The following is a 25,342-nucleotide window of genomic DNA, read 5'->3' on the forward strand; positions in this document are numbered from 1 at the left end:
TTTTTTTTTTTTTTTTTTTTTTTGAGAACGTTTATAATTTATAGTCGTATTTTTTTATGACTGTAAAATATGTTTGCTTTTTATAGTTTTTATTTGTAGATAATCTGATTTTCAATATGGATTATATCAAATTAGTTACTCTACTAAACTATTTTAATAAAGAAATTAACAGACTTTACATACGTTGCTAATTCAATCAATCAATAATTTGGATTCATTGTTGTTATGTTCTAAAACTCTGAATGTACTTGAAGCGCCTATGGTATGTCTATATTTAGGTCATATGTTTGTTTTTTTTTACCCACGCCTGGAGGGTCATCGTCAGACCTACTCGTCGTTTAAAACACATCCGATTGCAACTGGTAAAGTAGTGAAACTTTTTGCAATAATTGTTTATGGTATATTTTTTCTTTAGTAATTACATTGTTATGACGTTAACACTACCTAATGTTAAAAAAAATTATTATATTTTAAGTAGCAAAAATAATGTATTATATGTATAGAAGGATTGTATAGTTTTCTTTTAAATAATAATTACTTCATATTTTTTTTTTTTTTTCGAAAAAAAAATTATTTTAATAAACATGTAAGATTATTTAAATATCTCTCACTACATTACTCAGTGTCGTATACATTGATGTCCAATGATCTTTTTTAAAGATAACAGATCAATTGAACCCAATGATCATTCTCACGCTTTTTCTCCATTTGAATACTTCATATTCTATAATTATGCTGTTTTTATTTTAATACACTGCATAATTTATACAATGAGATATATTGTTAAATATAATAAAATAAATTAAAACTAATATTGGTTCGCAATATAGATATGCTTTTTATTTAATTCGAACAATTAATCGACTCTTACGACATCCCCGTTTTGCTAACATGTAAATTCTTTAAAATTATGTTATAAATTTTACAGTAAAAACAGTTATAGTATGCGCCATTTTACTTGAACTAATCGGAATAATATTTATGTTCATAAGTTAACAATATGTAAATAATCTGAAGAAATAATTTAAATACATTATGAACGGAGACTTGTTTAATTACTAGTGAATTTATTCTAAATATACTAGAAGAGATTTATTTATTTAACTAACCGATAATATGTCGGTTAGTGTTAAAGCGAAATTTTCTCAATTACTTGAAAAATGTCGCCGTTATACAAACACAGTACATAATTTTGCAAAATTCAATTTTATATCAATATATGTTGCATTATAACTTTGTTATAAATTGTATATCCATTAATAGGGCCCGGATTACAATGCATTTTGCACCTTTTAGTGTTCTTAAACGAAGCTGTCCAAGCACAAAATTCAATTTTTGTAATACACAATTCAAAAATGAAACATTTAATTTACATTTTTGTTTATTTTTAAGGCATTTTTACGTTATTTTAACTCTTAGTAGTGCATATTAGGTAAAAATAACTTTTTTTTGTTATTAAAATTAAACAAATTAATAGTGTATTTGACAAAGCATTTTATTTTATATAAATTGCTTATTTTATGTAACTTATGAGAATATTCATAGGCTTAATCTGGAGAGTATAGAGGGACTTGCTTCCTATAAATTGATGAAATTTACTAATAATTTTATATAGAAATATTTTTAAAGAAGAGAGAAATTAAGTTAGATATACTAAACATTTTGTTCTAATTGTGTTAATCAAATATTGTGTTTAAAATTCGTTATTTTTAAAATGTAAAATACTTTTTTAACTATTTATAATATTTCAAATACAAAATCAAATGAATGTATACAACAAATAATAATTTTTATAGAGCATTGTTTTGTTTTAACGCATTTTGTAAAGCATATAATCATATTATATGTGCCATTTTTTTTTTTTTTTTTTTTATTGTAGAAAATTTTTATACTTATATGGCATTTTTGTAGAACATTTTAAAAAATATCTAAGGACATTTTTATATGTGTTTTAGATCATTTATGCCTAAGACTTACTCATAATATAATTTTAAGTAAAATTAAATTTCAAACAGAATCGAATATACTTTTATAATATTATAGTTTTTGTATAAATTTCAGGTTCCGATTCATTTAAAACTATGATGCATTTATTAAAATATTTCGATTGAATGACTTTTTGACTTATATTTTCGTCGTAATTAAGTTAATCAGCTTTTTTATTTAAAAGAATTGATTATAGTAATTTTTTACATTTAATGATCTATAGAAAACAATATAATTTTAAGGAAACTACTAATGTTAGGATGATATGATGCTCATTTTTTAGTGTAAATTAGGTAGTTTGTTTATGTTAGAAATCATGTCAATTAAAAAAAATATATACATATAAAAGGACAAACTTGTGATAATGTGTGCAGATAGTAAATACTTAAAATCATTCTAATTTTTGCTAGAGTATTGAATTAAAAATATACAAAAAAAAACTAAAAAGACGTAATTTTTTCGAATTTCCTTTTCTTGATTTTATCAGGAAACTTAAGTTAAGTATTCATTGTTTGTTTTATTCCACTTAAACACGTATGAAATATTTTTTGATCGCTTAATACTGTTAATATCTTAAAAAATATCTCACAAGGTTAAAAGTTATGTAACTATAACTGCAACACGCTCAGTAAAAATAATTTACAGGTATTTAAAACTTGTCGTTGATTTAACAAAACTTGTTGCGTGTTTGACATTTTTTTCCCTTCGGTATAATTTTTTTAATTTTACATAAACATATATTAAAATCTTACTATTCATATACTAAAATACCGAATTTACAAACAAATTGTTGGATGGCCTGAATGACAATCCAAGTAGTATTTATGGTCGTTGGTTGTTACTGTGAATGGTTTAGACGCAGGTAGAACGTGATTCGGCCATTTTGTTATCGGTTGAGGTGGAGGGTGTATTGATAAAAGGGTGCCCGCAAAAATGTGGTGCGTGAAAACAAACAACCCGCCCGGTGTGCAACTAGGGATCGACCAATGAAAACCGAGGTTGTGGCTTTACTTCTTACAGACCCGGCAAAAGAAGGTTGATGCCTTTTATTTGCGTTAACTCCTCCTTTGATATGTGGTCTTGTGGCATTTATTGTTCGCAAATACATTTATGAAAACGAAAAAAAATAAACAAAAATTCGAATATTTATATATGTATATAAATATATTAATAGAAGTATTGTATTAGTGTGTAAAATTTCATTTGATTTATTTAGTAATTGTATAATTATTTTTAATTATAAAGTAATATTTGTTTATTATTAATGATTATTATATTGAAAAAAAAAATACTCATAGAAAAGTGGACAGTTAATTAAGAACCCATTTTAGGTTAGGTTTTACCTTTGCACTAAATTGAACAAAATTTGCATTATTTTTTTTTCTCTCTCTCTCTCTTTCTCACTAACAATGTTTGTTATCAGTCACGGGTTCTTTCGTCATGTATGAGAATTGTGTTATCACACATTTTGCTCTGTCCTCGTGGTAAATTTTGCGTGTCTCTATATGAAGTATAAATACACAAAAAACGCTTATTACTAATGTATATATCACACGTCCCACTAATGTTTTATGAGTTATTAAAAGTAACGCCGAGAATATTATACATATAACATTTTAATGTCACCTGTAAGGCCATCCTTATTACACCTATATACTATACACAGAACTAAATAAAAACAAATTTCTTTCTCTTATAAAAGCTTGGTAATGTTTGGTAATCAGTACAATTTTTTTATCCGATTTGTGATGCCCATAAATTGTAAAAAATTAAATACTACTATTTTAGGAATCCTTGAACGTTTCAAGGTTTCCTATTAAATATTTTCCCTATTCGAATACCCTTTATGTAATAATGCTGACATAGCCATATAATCTCATACGTTTAATATTTGCATATTTAAAAAAAAAAAAAAAATTAATAAAAAAATATATATTTTTTTCAAAATATATAAGTTAATATCAAAATATAAACTCAAAATAATATAAATGGAACATATTACGCAGTAATTATGTTTTCACCAATCTAATCCTAAATTTTATTTACATATTTTCAACCATTATTATTTAGGTCAAATACCTAATTTATTGAACAATCATTTAAATTTTATTCAGAAATATTACAGCGGAAATAGTTGTTAAAACTGTTTATGGGATGATTTCTAATAAAAATATTCAAGATATAATATTTTTAACTATTCATTGACTATAATTTCTAATAAATCTTGTACTTTTAACTTTGACTTCTTTCTGTTTTTGCTTAAAAAGCATATGTTGTGATCGCTTGAATACTAAAGCGCAACATATTTTAAAATGACATCATGTGTGTACACATAAACAATAAATTTGAGAATTGTCCATCGTTATAACAATAACATTTTATAACAACATTGATATTTACCGATATTGGCTCTTTTTATCCACAAAAACTAAATTATTTTTACCATTTAAAGTGGACAAATAATATCTATCTTAGTAGTATTTCCTTAGGACATTTTTTTCATGGGATAATTCTCATTAAATTATATCATGCAAACGCAATGTGATTAATTGTTGCCTATGATTCATAATTTGAATTAGAACAAAATTTTAGGTTTTAATGTCAAATTCATTTAATTAAATGCTACAATTATATTGGTATGTAACTAAGCGATTTCAATTACTATCTAGACAACATTTGTTAACACTCGTGGTATTAATTTGTTACTCTGATGCACGTCTACCTTTATGTATTATTTTTTTTATATTTTTTCTTCTGCTGAACACACGGTCGTTCGACGCCAACGATCACAGTATTTTACTTTTCCACATATATTACCACGTATATACCACCTACAGTGATATACACCGTTATGTGTTTACGATTTTAGTGGATTCCCTCGGGGGACGATCGCTGAAGAACGCTGCTGTCGTTATGGTTATGTTCCTCTCGTGTCACCGTTGTACTCTCTGATAGAAGACGAAAAAAACTCCATGGTATTCCATATTGTATAATGTATATTGCACAGAATACTAAGTGAAGTTTTTAATTTTTCGTTGGTAAATTTCACCATCTTAGAGTGCCCAATTATTGGATTGGGATATACTTGTATATAAAGGTGTAAAAATAATGTTTATGAAAACTGCGATTCTGTTTATTGTACTTGGACAACGCCTATTTTAGATACGATGGTGTCAAATACGACTTAACAAATTCTATGGAAATCATCCATGTTGTACTTTTAGCACAATAGTTGTTTGGGTCTAATGTATCTCGTGGAACTGATTTTACTTAAAACGAAAAAGGGGTCGTCGAGCTTCCCTATTCTATATATTAACTAGTCGTATAGCATGTGCGATATGAAGGTTGGATGATATTCTCGCGTACATATTATACAAAAATCATTCGGTGCCTACACTTGGGCGGAGGACGGCAGGCACACGTTTGCATGCGCGTGCGTGCGTAAGTTGTGCGCGAGGGTAACACGTGTGCCCATTTCGCCATCAGAGTTGTTCAACGTTGTTAACTCGTTAACGGGGCCCGCTTGTATCATGTACAAAGCAGACGTTCCCCTTGGTTTTTACAGGGTGGGGACTGTTGCCGCCGCACCCTTCCTCTTTACCTCGCGCCACTACCGCCCCAGCGGGCCCCTCCACCGTTGAGCCAAACCCACGGTAGGCGCGCACGGTTATTGTTTTGGCGTGGCGGTGGTATGGGGGGCTAAACGTTCTCATCGTGGCCACCGCCGCCACTCCACTCCGCTCGATAAGCAACAGTGTGTTGTGTTACGCCGCCGCTGTACGATAGAAGTGTACCCACGTCAGTCATGGCCGCCACCTGACCGCAACCCCACTGCGCGCGCGTGTTCGGTTTAGTGGAAAAATTTTTTATTCGTTTAATTTTATGTTTTTTATTAGTTAATTGAAATAAAATAGTTGAAGTAGTAGCTATTTTAAATAAAAGTTTGTATTTTTCAAACATCTAAAAATAAAGCAACTTTCTCGGACACCGGATACACGGATTAACCGCCACGGCACATGTATAATTATAAACGTAAGTCGCTCTAGCACATCACGGGGTCGTTGACTCCTCTCCTTTAACCCCTTTAGTATAATTCTTCTCTTTCCGTGCGCGCTAAGCACAATCGAATTCCGGACATAATTGTATTTTTATCCTCCCAAGATACTTTCGTAGCTTTTGTTGCCGTTAGATACGAACGTACCGTTCATATTGTGGCGCACGGTAATAAATTAAATCGCCAGTTTTTCTTTTTGCAGCTACCGGTAGGGGTACATAAATCCGCGTGAATGGGAGGGGCGGTGACGTTAAGGGAAAAAATGGCAACACTGGCGATCTGACTACCCATCGAATACTTAGTGTTTGGCCACATGTATTTTATTAATAATTGCATGCATAAATTTGTATAAATCATTCCTTACCCCGTTTTGTACTACGTGGCCATTTTTACCCGATTAAAACAGTATGTTCACATGTGTGACTAGTGACGTTATCATAAAATAATAATAAAACACCGCGTAAAAAATGCATTTATCCCCTCCCCTAGAACAACCCACAAGTAGGATACACTTTAGATTTTATTTAACGGTACCCGTACACGTTTGGCCGCTCTTCTGGCAACCTCCAACAATTCCCCACCGTTTCTGACAGTAATGTTAACACTATAATAGACCCCATAGAAAAAATAAGTGTATACATATATATTTATATTGATGTGGTTTCAATGCTCAGGCGGTGGTTTTTCGATTGAAATAGTTTCCAGCTACGTTTCAACATAGTATGTTAACTATATTTTAGCGATTGTAGTCAATTAAAAAAATAAATAAAAATCCAAGGAAGAGTTGAATAATTATCGCGACAGTATTGTAATCCTCGATTTTAAAGAGAGATACTAATATTTTTATCATTAAGTACTTTTATTATTTTTTATTCACTTCAGTTTGTTATCTTAGATAAAAAATATATTAATAATTTATGTATTTTAATTTGACATGTTTTGCCAATATTTATTATATATGAAATAAATGTGTGGCCAAATCAAACTTTTCGCCCCACCAAAAACTAATACGTATCAAAAACAGTATTTGCATTACTCACAATTTACCTACACAACTAAATACAAGAATATTATAATATATACTTTTAACGGGTTTTGAATATTCTCAGACTTTATTTCTAGTCGCTTTTTATTTCCCCTCGCCGATCATCTTATCACTTTTATATTCAAGTTCGGTAATCGTACGAAAAAATTCAAACGATAATTTTTAAATTTCGCCATTTTAGAGTCATACATTTATGTTTGTCCTGTAAATTTATACATTTACAGGACTTTATAAACAAACAAGTATTTGTTTATCACAGGTGTTTATAAAATACAATTCATGATAATATAGTTTTATAATTCCACTATTTTTTTTTCTAACTTCTACGTTATACACTTTGGGGTCACTCTATGAATCTGTTTGCATTACTACAAAACTAGATGTTTACTCTCGTTTTTGTATATGTATTTATATATCTATTCGTTGTTTTAGTATTCATGAAATTCCGGATCCCTAGTGAAACCCATACGAAATAAGTTTGACAGGAAAAAACCTATTCTTAAATATTTTACCTGTAATTAAATAGTAAAATGTCCTATCATAGTATTTATCCTTCAAAGATATGGACTTAAGACCATATCTTATGTCAAATCATGCATTACAATGTAACATTATTAATGTTACATTTATTTAATCGCTATTGTAAATGGCGTTTAAGAAAATACATACTCTCTCGATTTTCATTCTATCATTTCGTTCTCTCTTGAGGGCTTGCGATATAAGGAGCTAGTTTTGAGGTTAATGGTTATGTAGGAGCATACATAGCCCACATCAGAATTTGCAGATTTAAAAAATATATTTAAACAGAATGCTTAAAATATGTTTTTTTCAATCGCGTTTAAAATATATTAAAATTATATATTATTATACTGAAATTATCTTTTTCTCGAGTAATTTTTTATTTTTATTTTCTCAGTAAGTTGTATACAGGAAAAGAGATGATGAAAAATCATTTAGGTATGTTATATAGTAACTGATGCTTAGAAGTTGATGACTTTTAAATATTACAAAAATGATTTTAAATAGTTACAATTACTTAAAAAATAGTTTTTTTTTATTATCTACTAAAAAAATTTAAAATAATAAGGCAAGTGTGAAAAATTACCTAAAAGATAAAACAAAAAGAAAAAAATTTGATTTTTATTTGCAAATTTCTTAGAATAAAATTATATATTACTTAGCCTATTTTTGGTTCATTAAAAAAATGCGAATTTCTCCAACTTCCGAGCACTAATAACATATTTTTGATAACTTGTTTAAATCATGCTTTAAACGTAATTTAAACACTATTAAAAAACAGACATTTTTTTAAATTAAAATAAACATAATAAATCAATAAAAATAAACAGTTGTTTTGTTTAAAATGAAAAAAATATTTTTTTTTCTGAACCCTGATGTACTTCATGACGGTTTTTATTCCTTTTTTATCTGTAACGTGAACTTTGAATGAACAGTTTAGTGTAGTTGCTTCCTTATCGCTTGTTATATAATCGGTAAAAAAAATTATTATAAAACTACAATCCATATATTCACAAGATAACATTCTATTAAAACATATTAATTATCCAAACAAAAACCGCCACTTGGCATCCAAATGGATTTCGCCCATCCCTAAGGTCCACACGATAAGTCCTTATCGCACTTGTATTCTGATTAGATTAAATAAAAAATATTGCGGTTCTCATCTCTTTCCCTAACCACAGGCTCTTGATGTAATAATATTTGACCCCATAATTAGGTTACAATAATCTTACTCAAAAAACAACCAACTATTTATTATTAAGAAAAAAATTGTTATTAACTTCTTTCTTTAGACATCTTAGACATGTTACAGTTCTTTGTAGTTAACTTGTTCTTTGAAATTTGACAGCCATGTTGCTATGAAATATTAGTTTTTTTATTCAAAATCATATAACAAGTATCAAAATAGTATAAAAAAATGTTTTAAAACAATATTTAAAAATTATATGTAATTATAAACTGTTGGAAATAATATAAAAATCTGTCGAGAATGACCAAATTATTGATATACAAATGTTACTACTTTTATAATAATTAATTTTTTTAAATGTTTATCATCATTGAACTCTTATGTTACTAAACGTAATTTTCAATAACATAAAATGTCCATTTAATTAGAGGTGTAGGTTTTCTCATCTAAGGTATAACTGAATAATAAAATGTATTTATAGTTGTTATAAGGGTCGTTAAACTGCTTACGTGTCATTAAATGCATTTTTTTTAAATTTCGTTTAGTTTCTTTTATCATCTATTGTAACTGTCTTGGTTAAATAGTCATAATAGTGTGTTTAGTGTATTCGTGTTGTAAAATGTTTATTCAACGTTCTTAGACTTCTGTATGTCAACGCTATATGTGTTATTTTATTCAATTTTTACAGAAAATAACTTTTTTTATTATAATTTTCTTTACACTTTCTAATATTTTTAACTCACCACAAAACTTTTCCTACCATGCCTTATCATTTTTATGACTTCTTTAAGCTGGTTCATTTTGATTGTTTCTTAATGTGTCTAATGATCGCTTTAATTTTATTGCAAAGGTATTTCGAGTAATCATAACGTTAATTGTGTTGTATTATAATCAATGACAGCGTCTTATTACAAGTCCGTTTGATCAGCTGTTTTTTTTATACCCTCTCTCAATATTTTAATTTGATAAAATATATCGCTGGTGTCAGTTTAATTGCGGATAATAAATATATATGATTTTCATTTTATACGTGGCGTGATAATATTTTAATTTCTGGTAGGTAGTTATGAAATTCACTGTAATTACCAGCATTTAACTTTCTAACCCCTCGTACCTATTTTTCATTTTATAAATCTACAAATTAAAATTAATTTTACCGCCGTTTTTACTACATAGTACCAATGTATTTTGTGGAATGATATAGTATTAATATGATATTAAATGTTACTAGAAATGATCCGATTTTCGTGAATAATGAGGGTTTGATGACCCGATACTTATAAAAACCTTATTAGTACAATAATATTGTTCAATAATGTACAACTAAGTAACGATGTGCTATTAGTTCAAAGTAAATGTATTATATGACAATCACCAAATATTCTTATCGTATTTCGTAACCATTTAGACTGTCATGGTAATGTGTAGTCAATTCTGTGACGAGTAATAATGTAATTTTTATTTACCTACTTAAATAACTTGCTTAATATAAATGCATCTTCTTAGGTCAAAAGGAGTATTTTTGTCGTTAAAATATTGGTTTAGATCTATAAATATTACTAAGATTCTCTTTGCATTGAATATTTTATAAATTTTCTCTTCGGTTCTTGAAAATCTATTAACATTAACATTTAAATAATAATAAATAATACAATTTATTTTATTATTAATTCGTTTGAAATAGATTTTTAACTATCAAGTTTTATTTTGCGAATTTCAAATACCTTCTTTTTTTTACTTTGTCAAATAATTATATATGTTTAATATTATATAGAGTGATGAGGGGTAATTGTAAACGCATTTCTTTAGATAAATGTTCAAGTTTTATTTCATATTTACATTTAATACGGTAGCAACACGCATAAGAACCAGAATTGTTCAATCTGAAATAAAATTTACTAAATATTCTAAGACAAAAAATTAATTTACTATTAACCCATTCGTTTATATTTACTCCGTTTCACCCTAATATGTATAGGGTTTTCAGTACGTAAGGAAACTGGTTTCTATTGTTCTTCTATCGTTTGTAACAATTGACCTCTTACCTTACTTTGTGAACATTCTGTTTATTATAATTATATTAGTTTATTTTGACAGTCTATCATAGTTTTGCTCGTTGAATTTACTCACTATATATTAAAACGAGGCTTGAAATATAATTATTATTTATAACTCATGCGTTTTTACTTTATAAGACATTTCAACTATCTATTTCGAAGAACCAGCCCCCCTAGGTTTACACAACTGATTTTATTTAATTCTTATATCAAAAATTTTAATATAAATACATATTTTAGATGTATATTCTATAAATTATACATTCATATGATGTATAAGACTGTTAAGCTTTTTCGATTAAAAATATTGTTGTTTTAATTTAAATATTAATCTGTAAAATTTGTTTTAATATTTTTACATGTCATTTGCAGGAAGTGAAATTGAAAGACGAACGATACATTTAAGCTGTAATGATATCTTATTAGGCGCGTAGTGAATCCTTACACATTTTATTTGATTTTGCACCACAGTAACCATGTCACAAAACAATAGCCAATCTCAAAGGTTCTGTCTTAGATGGAACAACCATCAATCCAATTTGCTCGCGGTTTTCGATCAATTGTTAACTAGTGAGGCGTTTGTGGACGTTACATTAGCTGTTGAAGGGCAAATGTTACGTGCACACAAAATGGTTTTATCAGCCTGTAGTCCATATTTTCAAGTACTTAATTATTACTATAATAATTATTTATTTTTATGTTATGCGTTATTTAAACTCGATTGTGTTTTTATTTTAGACCCTTTTTGTTGGACATCCAGATAGACATCCGATAGTGATACTCAAAGATGTACCTTTAGTTGATATGAGGTCTTTATTAGATTTTATGTATAGGGGCGAAGTGAGTACTTTACGAATTGAAACGAATTAAAGACTTTTTCTAGCAATAATTTCATTATTAGGTTAGTGTTGATCAAGATCGACTTGCTGCTTTTCTAAAAGTAGCTGAATCCTTACGAATTAAAGGTCTTACTGAAGTAAATGAAGATCGTGGCGATCTACCATCATTAGCTTCTTCCCTACTTCAGTCTCACTCATCATCTCCGTCCTCTTCACCTGTACACAATAATCAAATGGTTCATGTACCTCAACTACAACGTATACATAATCACAGTCCAATGTCTTTAAAAAGGCCTTTGCCTTCACATCCACTTCATGATCAACAACGCCAACAACTCTCCTATCCAATGAATCCATTATTGGGATCTGCTCTAACTGCACCTAAAAGAAAAAGAGGGCGTCCTAGAAAACTTTCTACTGGTAGTAATTCACCTTCCAGACCCAGTGACAATAATAATGATGATAGCAGAGCATCCACACCAATTGGCACAAGCGCGGGTAAATTTTATTGTAAAAAAAAAAAAAAAAAATTTGTCTAAAATATGTGAAATTTTTTAATACATATATATGAATTATATAATAATTTAGGAAGTGGTCGTGATCCACCAGATTTGTTAGAGTTAAATATGTCTGAAGAATCAGAATCTGCTGCTGCTGCACCTAAATACTATGATTCTCCCAAAGATGAAAATACAATTGAGGATGAAGAAATGGAAGAAGAATTTGTTGAAACTGAAAATGGAATAGTAATAAAACAAGAGCCTAGTGATCCAATTCCAGGAACATCTCAGGGTAATTTTCTTTAAAAAAAAATTAACAGAAAATGTAAATAATTTGCTTCAATAATTTCATTTACATTGCAGACTTAAGCACTTTGAAAAAAGATCACGACTCTCAGTCCAGTTTGCAGTTAGACCAAAGTGTATGTGGTAAGTAATCGGAGTACAGATTATTAGTAATTTGTATAGAATGTATAACAACTATGAATACTTTTTTTCAATAATTTCCTCAAATATTATTTTATATATATATATATACATATATATGTCATTATGACTTGTTGTTGATCAACGTTAAAACTAATTTAGCATATTAACATCGGTTTTATTTAAATTTTGTATGTGATTTTTTATGTGTGATTACTTTAGTGATAGTAAATTAACAATCAGATGGGACACCTTCCTCTTTCTTTAATAATTTTACATTTTTTGTACAATTTTTTAAATAAAATTTATTTTTAATCTTTTATCAAATAACTTAGTGGATAAAGAATACAATGCTGTGTAAGAGAAAGGTTTCGCATCTGGTTTTTCTGGTTTGTGCGTTTAAATATAATTTTATTATCAATTATCAAAGAAAATTTTAAGGCAATTTTTTAAAATGGACATTTATTTTGATTGGCGATCAGGTAAGTAGTATTTCCTTAAATATATTTTATTAAGTAGTCTTAAAATAATGGAGGAAAGTGACCCATCGTTTTGTTAATTTCTTTTCTAGGATGGGCTGATTAAACATTTTTGTAACTAATTTAGTAATTTAAAAATAAATGTATTACTAAAATCAAATTTCATAACATCTATTTATAGATTTTTTGGTAATTTTTCCAATCTTATTCATTCAATTTTTATTCTCTCTATTATTTCTGGACAAATATTTAACACTTTTTTTTTTTTAACACCACCTTAATTTTGATATCAAAATATTATTTTAAAAGTATAAGACTATTTTTAATTTGCCTATCCTATTTATTATTAAGTATTAATATGATTAGCATAGTGATTTTTAATTTATAGAATCTGAGCAAATATGTAGGTTGTCACTAGAATCAAATGGTAAAAATGACTCTGACAATATGGCTAACATTACTGGTCGACCAATAATGGATAAATATTCTGTGCGTCAATTTTGTACTCAAGAATCTACTAATTTATTTAGATGTAAACTATGTCGTAAAACATATACACATATAAGCAACTTTTGTCGTCATTTCCTTTCGTCTCATCATGGTGTAAGGCAAGAAATTCCATGTCCGGTTTGCTTCAGAATGTTTACTAGGCGAGATAATATGTTGACACATATGAAACAAGTGCATAGACTATCAGCTCCTAAAGTTTATTCCACAAACAATAATGTAGGCCCTAGATTCAAGTTTAACAATTTGTGAGATATGAGTAACACATTGTTATTATTGAGTGTCTTGACTATCAATCAGTATTGGGAATAATAATGAGGCAGACATTATCTCTTTTAAAGTACATTTTTAATATATTGTGCCAAAGTAAAAGTTTAATATAATGCAATATCTTATATTTGATTGAAATTTATTCATGTTGTGTACTTAATGTTCTAGATTAATATTATCATGGGAGATATTATATTTTTTCTTAGGCAGTTATTATTTTATTACATAGTTTTGACTCGTCTCTTAATCACTATTATTTGCTATCTGTTTTGTAAAACTCCTTCCAAACTAACCCGTCCAATTTCTTAATTTTAATCAAATACTTGGGTTGTTATTTTATTTATTATTTTTTTTTTAATAATATTGGTCAGATATACTATTTTTTAGGAATAATAATAATTGTTAGGGAGCCCTAATTATGAGTATTTTTTTTTTTTATCTTTAATTTAATTATCTTAACTTATGACTATATCTATTTAAAGAAAGCTTAATTATTGATAAACCAATATTTATCTAACTCATGTGTATATTGATTCTGATTCTTACATTAGTTATATTATTATTATTTTAAATTTATCAAGTTTTTGTATAAAGATGTTGGTGTAATCTAATATATATAACTATATTTTCATAATAATTCAAATCAAGCTCTTGTGAAACATAATTTTAGACCAGTAGAACTGTATTTTATTGTTTTTGTTTATACCTAATTTTTAAGTTGGGCTGTGTGTTTTCTTAGTCAATTTGTTATTAATTCTGTCGTCTTGCCATTATATTATAAAGTTAAGTTTTAAGAATATATAATGTTGTTAATGTAGATTTGTTTACTTATCTATACATATATTAATTATATTTATGTTCATAATTACTATTATAATCTATAGACTGCTAGAATGGGTGAACTTAGTAAATTATTAGTTTAGTAATCAACGGTGCTTTGTAACTTTTGGGGAAATAACAAAATGATATATATATATTTATATATATATATATATATATAAATACTGAATGCTATTACTAATTTTTAATTGGCTGTGAAAGCTAAAATGTTAGTAACATTTTTGTTGTTTGTTTTTTTTTGGTTTGTTACATCGAATTTGAAGAATGACTGAATTAATTAAGTATCTTATTTCAATACAATTGTTTATTTTATTTTTTTTTAATTAATCAAATTCATTATTATCAATTATATGTGCCCTACATTTTTCTCAAATTATAAGTATATGTTGACAATTTTATTTTAATATACTGGCGTTCTATAAAAATTTGTTAAACTATTTATGTAATTAGTAAAATTTTCTGATAAAATATAATGTGATGTGTTATTATTTGATGTTTTTTTATTCTAAATCATTATTAAAATTATTGGTTAATGTTAATTTTTAAATTATTTTTTCATAGGTTAAGAATTTTTTTATGTTGAGTGATTAGCAAGAGCGTAACTGAGAAATGTCTAATATTAAAAATAATCATTAATTGTACCTCGACCCCATTTTATGTTTTAAAGTCTTAATAACTTTTGAAATACTAGTTTAAAAGTAGTTATTCATCAATTCATTTCATTGTTAGTTAATTTTCTAATATTTAAGCTAACCAAATATGTATTTTTTACCATTTAAATACCTCAATTTTGTACAATTTTAAAGAACAAGATGGATAGTTTAAACAAAAAATATTTTTGAAATTTATAGCATAGTGGGTACTATACGCTTCTGAAAATGAAAAATTATGTTTTATTTTTAACTCATTTATCAGAGCTTAATGATATGTTAGGTGTAGCTAAATTAATTCTCAATTCAAAGGTAAGGTAAAAAAAAATTAGAGAAAACTATTTGCTACACTATGTAATTTTATTTTTATTGTTGCTTAAATGAAATATATGGTAAAAATAGTAGTAATCCATTTCAAAAAAATTTTCAGTAAAACAATAACAAAGTTATAAATTTCCTTTTAAGATTAAAATAAATATGTTTTATTATTAGAAAAATAAAAACTAAATGGAATTCATTACTTAATACTGTTGCTAATAGTTTATTGAATATAACCTTAATATCAATATTGATAAAATATAATTTTACTGTTTTTCCTAGTACTACCGTTCATATAATTTAAATTTTACCATCCTCCATTTAGTTTTTTTTAGTTTTAGTTATTAAAAAACTCGACATAGACACTGCTCATTAACTCATACCTTATAGTACATTGTGTGCACCACATACCAAACTTTAAAATGAATAATGTATTTCGCCGAAGTGTAATATATTTTATTAACAAGGTATTCCAGTTAATCATTTAACTACTGTACCCAACATTTAAAAATTCATCTTCTTTGAGCTAATTGATGATTTGCCATAGTGTCCCATAATTAGTGTACTTCATCATTATTAGTACTATATGCTTTTATAAATTTTGTTTCAGCCACTTTGAAGGGTCCCAAGTTTGTGCAAATTTATTATAGAATTATATAATAGCATAGAAATATTTTCTGTTTTAAGATAAACCTCCCTAATCCCCCTATATTACAACCTCAATAACAACATGTTACTAAGTTATAAAGTCCATTGGTAAAAATTTATACGGGCTGATAGTGAGTATGGAATAACTTAACAAAATTGATAAATACATATAATTCCGTGCTGTAATCATTAGTGTTCAACTAATACCATTATTAATCATTAAATGCCTCATTTCTAGTATTAGAGTTTTAAATTAACCAATGAATTTCTTTGAAGCCTCTCTGTTTTTATAAGTTTTTCTTAATTAGATCCCTGATTTTCACATTATTATCCCTTGTTGTGGTATATCCATCATATTCCCACAATATAAAAAGGTCTACCATAGTAATGCTCAATACTTTGATATAGCATATACTCTGTGGTGCTACCAGTTCTATAGGGTTTACAAAATCTCAACTTCACCTTCAATATTTTACTCTGTTGACGACAAATTTCTCTTACTTGGTATAGAAGTTTAAGGGTGCATTCTATTTACAATCTACTGTGTCCATGACCTTTTTGTTCCAATACCGACAACATTAAAACTTAATTCATGTGTTTGGAAGTAGCCCATGCCTGCCAGTCCCAAAAGTTGGAAATGACTAGCTGTATAATAAACATGACATATTTTCACCCTCACTGAACGACTAGAGTCCGTGGGGTCATCATTTATGTGATCCTTAAGGATCTCTTGCGAGGTAACCATCCTCTTTTATTAACTAATACTTGTGCTACAGGTACTAAAAAACTGTCATTATTTTATTATTATTATTATTACTTTTCTTATTTTTTTTTTTGCTGCACGTGGAGTAACAAATCTTTCAATATGTGACAATTAGCAGGTGAAAATATTATTAAAATTTGTCAAAAATTAAATCTAGTAATTATTTTTTTTCTCAAGAGAACAACTATTTCAGTGAAATTTATTGTATAACATATTTGTCTTTTTTATATCATGTATAAAAATATTGGGATTGTTATGTAAAATTTATTTCATTTATAATTTGAAGGGCAAAGACAAAGTTAACTCCATTTTTTTCAAAGTTTTTTGGGAAACTGAAAGATTTAGACATTTTTAACATATATACCTTACCTATCAGTTCATTTTAAAAACTTTATTTTTGAGATTATTTATTTTTATGAATTTTTTCTTGTATTCGTTATTTAAATTTTAATTTAGAACCAAGAAAATAATATTTTGAAAAAAAATGGAATTATCTTTTTTTACTCAGAGACCTTTATTTAGAGTGTACAATACTGCATCAAGATGTAGTATAGGTAGCAATTGTAAAAGTGTTTCTTTTATTTATTAATGGGTTCTTTTTCTATGCTTTAAGATATTTTAAATTTTACATATGAAAATTTTGAAGGAGTTAATGTGTAATTAAAAAGCTTACATCAAAGTGCCATTCGAAAACATAATTAATCTTTTTTTTTTAATTACAATTTGAACATTGGTTTTTCCATTTTTTTACTTTCATAAAAAATTTAAATAAAAGAAATGCTCTCTTGTACTTTTTGTTTTTAAGAACATAGAAATAATGTTTGAGTATAAAACTCAAACACCTTGAGAAATATTAATTTTAGAATAAACCTAAAGTTAATATTTTACCCCTCATTAACACCTTTTAATTAAATCTTTAATTTCATCAATTTAGTTAAACTAAATAACTTTTCATTAAAACTACAACAAAATAATTATTTATTTTGTTTAGTTATTGCTAATAGACAAAAAATAAATTCTACATATTAACTAAAAATTTAGAAACATTTTAAAAAACAAAAATTTCATCTTCTTAATAACCCATTTTTATTAAATATATTAATATTCAATAATATAAAAAATAGTCCATACATTAGATGAAAATTTTATTTTATGTTTGACTATTTTTAATGACATTCAGATATTTAATTATTTAATGATATAAACTATTTATATTATTAGTACTTTCTATTACCATAAGTTAAAATCAAAATATTACTTTTGACCTGGTTTTGTTTTATTTTTATTTGTATATTTAAAATTAATTGTAAATATTAAATAAAATTACTGAGTTGCTTTTATCATAAATTAATATTTATATATTGTAATATTTTCAGATATGCATAATGCTAACATGCTAAAACTATTATCCCGTACAGATCATGACAATGTTGATGGTGATAGAGATAATAATAATGATGCTCGACTGACATTAGCTAGTTGGACAGCAGCAATGGTAGCAGAGCAAAAATCAAAATTCTCATTGGTTGTATCACAACATACCTCTAGTTACAAACCACAATTACTAGCTGCATTGGATGAAGAAAAAAGACAAATGCAAGAATCTTCTCAACAGCAGCAAAATCAGCAATCAACTGCATTAAGACCACCAGTTAAAAGACGAATAAGAAGAAGAGCAACATCTTCCAGTGATCCTGCTGAACAACTTACAGAAATGTCTGTACGTGGATTGAATCTTTTCCGATATGCAACTGTATCTGAAGGAATTTATAAGTGTCTAGAGTGCGCCAAAACAGATATATTGAAGACATTTAAAAATAAATACAGTTTCCAAAGACATGCATTTTTGTACCATGAAGGACATCAACGTAAAGTTTTCCCATGTCCGGTATGTGCTAAGGAATTTTCAAGGCCTGATAAAATGAAAAATCACATGAAAACAGTTCATGAATGTTATATGCCCAAAGCAATAGATTTTCCACAAGTACCATTTTTGTTGCCACCTTAAGTAAAGTTTATGTTGTTACTGTTTTACCTATCAATTTAAAACCACCAGATACGTGTTTAAAAAAACCGTTGGACTCATATTTTCCTTCCCATTTATATGATTGATTTATGGCATTTATATTTACATATGTTTATATTATTTTTTGTTATGCACTGACTATTGGTAACACATAAGTCTTCCAACTAATAATAATCTATGTGCTATTTTTGATAATTCTTGTTGACCATTTATGTTATTACTCTAGTTAAATTATATGCAAACTTTATATGCATATATTAATAAGTATTTACTCTTTTAATAAACTCAGATTTTTATTATTATTATCTTACAAGTATTCATATAATATCTATATTTTAACCAAAAACACTATTCTTCTATAATATTTGTTCGCTAATAATGTCAATATGTACTTGTATATATATTTCTACACACAAATAGAATAATACCCTAAATAGTACAAATTCAGTAATAGTGAATTTATAAAATTAATACCTCACATGATATTTGACAATACTTTATTATAGAATTAAAGTTTAATTCTTATGTTGTAAATCAACCAACCATTCATAAATAATTATAATTAAATATTCTTATAGTGACATAAAACATCAATTTTTTTTCTTAATTACAACTTTATAATACTTCAGGTGAAAAAATTAAAATATTTCGGTGCTTTAAAAAAATTTAATTTAGTTAATATATTATATAATAAGCTCTGTTCTTCTATATAAGAGCTTATGAGTAGGTGGTGTTGTGCAATATAATCCAAAAATTTGTGTTTAATGGGCTAGTTGTTTTTTTACCAAAATAATTTGTATTTAAGCTTTAAAAAAAATTAATCTGTATTCATCCACTCAATTACACAAAGTCGACTGAAATAGTTAATTTATATTTTTACTCCAAATAAGGCCAGTTAGCTATTGAGACTGAATATTTTACCGTAACTAAGAGAAAAAATATAAGTTGACTTTATAATTTTGAAAAATAGATTTTTCTTATGTTATATACATAGTAGAAATCCAGTTTCTTGGTTATTACATATTTCAATTGTAAAACGAAAGTTAAGGAATAATAACTAAAAAATTTTTATAATTAATATTATATTTTTATAAATAGTGTAAAAAATGTACAGAATATATTAACATTTTGAAGAATTACATATTTACAAATTTATATGTGAACGTTTATTTATTTTTGTTGTATAATAGGGGGTTAACTATAGACAATTAGTTATTATTTTTATTATGTTTATTAAATGTGCAATTCACACACTTTATCTTATTGTTTAAATTGTTTAATATAACTATGTTCAATTAAATCAATTTACCACACATAGTTTGTGGATTATCAATTTTCGTTAATTTACCATTTTAAAATGAATATTTATATTGATATTTTCTTAGATTATTTTGATGTGTTTTTTAACAAAAACATAGTATTCTATTTTTTATTATATATATTATTAAAAAATTGTTAATAATTGATTAACCACTGTTAGTTTTAGAGTTATTAATTATTTATTTATAATTTAAATGTTTTATTTTTAGTTTATAAACATAAATATTCATCTCAAACAATAAAATTGTTGCGTTATACTGTTTCCATTATTTTCATATTTTAGTTTAAATTATTACAATTATATTTTCCTTCAAATTTTAAAGTTTTGTGTTAACAATTGTTGTTGCTTTATTAGGTATTCATTTAAGGATTGTGTATTTTTTATTAGTCATTTTAATTTTGTTATGTTTTTCAAGCAATAACACATTTATTTTATTTTTCATTCCCTTATTATGTTGTTTTTTTTTCTTTTAATTTCACTATAAACTGTTTTCTTATTTCAGAAGGTGAGGGATTAGACAAATATTTAATAAATACCAAAAGCACAAAATTTGTAATATTATTAGTTTATTTAAAACAAATCCAATAAAAACATTTATGTAAAACCTGAAATGTTAATTTTAATTTTATAAGCAATAAATTAACAATATTTGGATAAATGTTTTTTTAATATAGCGAAATCTTGAAATTGAAATCATTCTTGATTTTTATTTGTAATAAAAAAAATCAAATAACAATTCATCATGTCTCCTTCCTAATCTCGACAATAAGTTAATGGATTTTATACAGATCATTAAAACATAGTTTCTTTTAATAAATATCTTTCCATTTTAAAACTTATATATTTAAAATAAATATGAAGAAAATATGATATATATTTGAGATGAATATAAGATTTTATAGTGTCAATGAAAAAAATCAAGTATTAAAATAATAATAGTCAATGTTATTGATAACAATTCACATAAAAAAAATTTAACAACATACTAATTATTTTTGGTATATTAATAAAATAATATGTATTAAAAAGAAAAAACATGATCTATTACGGTTCATCACTGTCATCACTAGAAATATAAACAATGGTAGCAGCAGAAGGTTCTTGAATAGACCCACATTCAACATTTACCATAGAATTTATCGAAACTGGCTCCTAATAATACATAATAAATTATTTTAATCTTTTAATGTAAACACAATTATTGTTGGTTCATTTACGTCTACAAGCCATAATAGCTCTGTCAATGATTATCATCACATTGTTTAATTTGTGTAATGTTTTAATAAGTTTTTTACATTTGAAACATAAAAAAAATTTAACCCTAATTAATAATTATAGAATTAATCATTTCAGAAATTGCAACAAAATATAAACAAACTTTTTCTAACAAGTTTCAGGTAATTTATTATACTTTAAATGGAACAATATGAATATATCTTCCATATTAATTTAATAATTTATATAAATATTCCACTATTTTTATTATAAAAATTAAAAGAATACTTAACAAATATAAAAATAGAAATATTGCTGAATGAATACATCTACCCTTATTTAAAAAAAAAAATGAATTCAAGACATTTTTTTCACAGTCAGACAAGAATGGAATCTCAAAAAATAAAATTTATGTGTCATTACATTATAAGGCATAAATTTAATTATTTTCGATTTGGCCATGAAAGTTCTAAAGTGGCAATATATGCATTGCCTGCACACAAATGATACAAGTAAAATTTTGGATAAATAAGGGTTATAGGTGAAATAAAAGAGGAAACTAAATGATTTTATGTAGCATAATGATAAGTTTTTAATTTTAATATACCAACTGTATAGCACATCAAAATAAAGAATTTTTTATATAATTTCTGAAACAGCTTTTTGCTTATGAAATCTAAACTTATTTTTTTAATATATCAAAATTATTGAAATTTTTGAGTATTTCAAGATAAAAACTTACCTCTTCAATTTTTTCCAACATTTTTTTGAGACAAGAATTTTTGCTAGCCAATTCTTGTATTTGAAATTCTTGACTTTGAATAAAATGCATTTTCAGATCAAAATCAGAACATGATTTCATCCATCTCTAAAATTTATTTCAATTGCTGGTTAATTTAAAATAAATATTGGAATGATTTATAAAAACAATAAAAGAAACTCTTCTAATGATGATAATTAAAGGAAGATTAATTAAGCAGGTTAAAAAATATTTTGTTTTTTTATATATATGAAAATATTAATATTTGTATTAAATATATATATCATTAATTTTTATCACAAAAAAACTGAGAATATGTTTTAATAGCATAAATACTTACAGATCCATCAATACTAACAGGTTCATTGGTATAGCATAAATTATTTAATGTATCATTTATTTTATTCACAATAGCCTCACATTCATTTACTCTATTATTCAGATGATTATTCATTGATAAAAATTCTAATTCCTTTTTTTTACAATTATCAAGTGCATTTTCTAATGATATAATTTTTTTAAATAATGAATCAATAGATATCTAAAAACAAATTGTATATTATTGAAAATATGTATTATTAATCAATATTTCAAAAACAGGCATTTTTCCTATTATCACTAAAAAAATTTATTAATATTAACAATAGTGTAATAGTTATAGACACGTTGGCATAGTTTTACTCATAAATAGTACTATGAATGGTAAATTAAATTTTTTTTAAATGAGTCTACATTAATCATTATATCTTATTAAAATATAATTCTCTATGATAATTAATTTATAGACGTATAGAATTATTAAAACAGTTGTTGAAAAATATTAAAAACTATCAGAGATTTTAACAAATTAACTGTTTACATTTTAAAACGGGGCTGAAAATAATAATTTATGCTTTTATTAAAGTTTTTTTAAATTATTTTGTATTTTTATGGTGATTATTAGGAATTGACAATAATTATTGAATATTGATACAATTTAGATATCAGAAGTTTTTTTGGTAAAATTTCGATAATGAAATTTTACTATTATCAATATCATACTTTTTATTGTAAATTATTTTTATACTACTTAATTAATTAACAATAAAATATCTATGACACAAGATATAAAAATAAACTATAAACTTGATTTTTGCCTAACTTTGTACTCACATATTGGGGGGATTTGTTTTTTTTTTTTCAAATCAAATTGTATAGTGTTTTGATATAGATATACTAGGTAAGGTATGACAAATCCAATAACCATTTTGCTATCATGTTTTTTTTTTAATTCTTACATTTGTAGACTACATTATAAGTATAAATTTTATTATTAGATTTTTCATATCTTTGCAACTCACCCTGCACAGAACTAAAAATTTATTTAATGCCAAAACAATGAAACTAACTGACCTGTGAAATACATTCATATTGATTGATTTTATTTGAATTTTGATTTAATGCAATAGCTGTAGAGCACAATGAGCAATCATTTTTGTGAATAAAATGAAGAGGTTGACTTTTTCCAATTATCTAGTTCAATTAGAAAATAAAATTATCATATTTTACAATTATTTATTAAACAATAAAAAAAAATTATACCTCATTATATTTATTTCCGTAGATAAATTGATATTCTATGTTACATCTAATATTCTTCATTTGATTTGCATAAAATGTTATGAAGTACAAACCATTTTTGGCTGGTGAATTAATCATCAATTCAGTTTCAACAACAACAAACTTTTCTAAATTGATATTATGAGTACACTCATATAAAGCAATCCAATCACTATACTTTGGCTTTAAAGACTAAAATAATAAATCAATTTTAAATGTGAAAACTATATATAATTAAATATATTTATTTTTAATATTACCACAGTGTTAAATTTATAGAATATTTGTATATTTTCCTCTAAAAAATATATTTTATCTAACACAAATGAAATACACTCTTCATTACTTTCCATTATTTAACTTAATAAGTCTAAAATCAAGTGTAAAGAATTAATTAGTAAACTTTTGATTTGATTTGATTTGATTTTATTGTTAATTATTAAAATAAATCAATTAACATAAAAACACAATTTACAATAACCATGTTGGATATTTATATCTTACCTATAAATATAAACAGAAGGATAAAAAAAATTTAATATATTTTTTTCTAAGTCTTCTTCTAAAAAAAATTAAAATATATAACTATAATTTGATAAAATATCTGTTAACATAAAGTTAAGTGTTATTTTGATAACCTATATACCGATATATTAGCCATACATAACTCGATAAATGGTTAAATTAATTAATAAACTTTATAAATAAAAATTTCGCAAAAAAAATATTATCAAATATTGATATCTTCGTGCTATTTTTTTTGTTCTTTAAATTATTAACAATTTTATATGAGAATTCTATTTTAGAAATCATAATGTTTAGTTTATTTATAAATATTTTATGTATCACGCGCTAAACTAAAATAAATAAATCGTATCTGTGGCCTACCATGTTTAAGGACTTTTATGTATCGTAATTCATTATCCAACATTTTTCAATAGGTATGAGGCCAATACCAAAAAAATTGAAGTAACCTTTTTTTTTTTATATGATTTTTACCTAAAATATTTTTTTAGTACAGCCGATGGGGAAGTGGAGATCCCGCTTAAGGACTCATGACTTATCTGGATCTGGTCATAGACAAACGTCTAAAGTTTGGAGCGAACATTACTCGTGCGGCCCAGCGGGTCCAAAAAGTCATGAATAGCCTGGCGGGACTCATGCCCAATCTGGGAGGTCCGAGAGAGATGCGGCGCAGACTATTAGTCACGCGCCGCCGGGCATGAGCTCCGCCGAGAACGCGGCCGGCCCCTAGAACCCGAAGACCGGCTGGCGCTCAGGCGGGATAACCATGCTCCGGTGGCGGACTCGCCTCTCGGAGGAAACGA

At 26.1% G+C, this 25,342-nt stretch overlaps 2 protein-coding genes across 4 annotated transcripts in view; one reads left to right on the forward strand and one right to left on the reverse strand.

Moving 5' to 3' along the window:
* The window catches only part of LOC126910412 (protein tramtrack, beta isoform-like), a 31,430-nt gene extending 11,416 nt beyond the window's left edge, over positions 1–20,014 (forward strand). The window contains exons 1-7 of one of the 3 annotated variants that reach the window (XM_050692966.1): positions 5,760–6,018; positions 11,226–11,515; positions 11,592–11,693; positions 11,755–12,190; positions 12,281–12,484; positions 12,556–12,621; positions 18,470–20,014. In XM_050692966.1, the coding sequence (XP_050548923.1) occupies positions 11,330–11,515; positions 11,592–11,693; positions 11,755–12,190; positions 12,281–12,484; positions 12,556–12,621; positions 18,470–19,101 (1,626 nt within the window). In that variant the 5' untranslated portion in view covers positions 5,760–6,018; positions 11,226–11,329 and the 3' untranslated portion in view covers positions 19,102–20,014. Of the gene's footprint in view, positions 1–5,759; positions 6,019–11,225; positions 11,516–11,591; positions 11,694–11,754; positions 12,191–12,280; positions 12,485–12,555; positions 12,622–13,485; positions 15,203–18,469 lie in introns of those variants that run through there. The other 2 variants (XM_050692967.1, XM_050692965.1) reach the window with 2 other exon arrangements.
* Positions 20,015–20,989: 975 nt separating this feature from the next.
* On the reverse strand, positions 20,990–24,648 carry LOC126910422 (uncharacterized). Its single transcript, XM_050692985.1, has 7 exons — positions 24,519–24,648; positions 24,275–24,384; positions 23,997–24,206; positions 23,808–23,927; positions 22,756–22,956; positions 22,398–22,523; positions 20,990–21,592 (listed from the first exon to the last, which is right to left on the reverse strand). Exons 2-7 carry the CDS (start codon positions 24,365–24,367, stop codon positions 21,485–21,487), a joined length of 858 nt encoding a protein of 285 aa, XP_050548942.1. The 5' UTR covers positions 24,368–24,384; positions 24,519–24,648; the 3' UTR covers positions 20,990–21,484.
* Between the last annotated feature and the right edge of the window lie 694 nt (positions 24,649–25,342).

This window comes from Daktulosphaira vitifoliae, unplaced genomic scaffold (genome assembly GCF_025091365.1).
Source record: "Daktulosphaira vitifoliae isolate Bord-2020 unplaced genomic scaffold, ASM2509136v1 Scaffold_1, whole genome shotgun sequence".
Lineage (NCBI taxonomy): Eukaryota > Metazoa > Arthropoda > Insecta > Hemiptera > Phylloxeridae > Daktulosphaira > Daktulosphaira vitifoliae.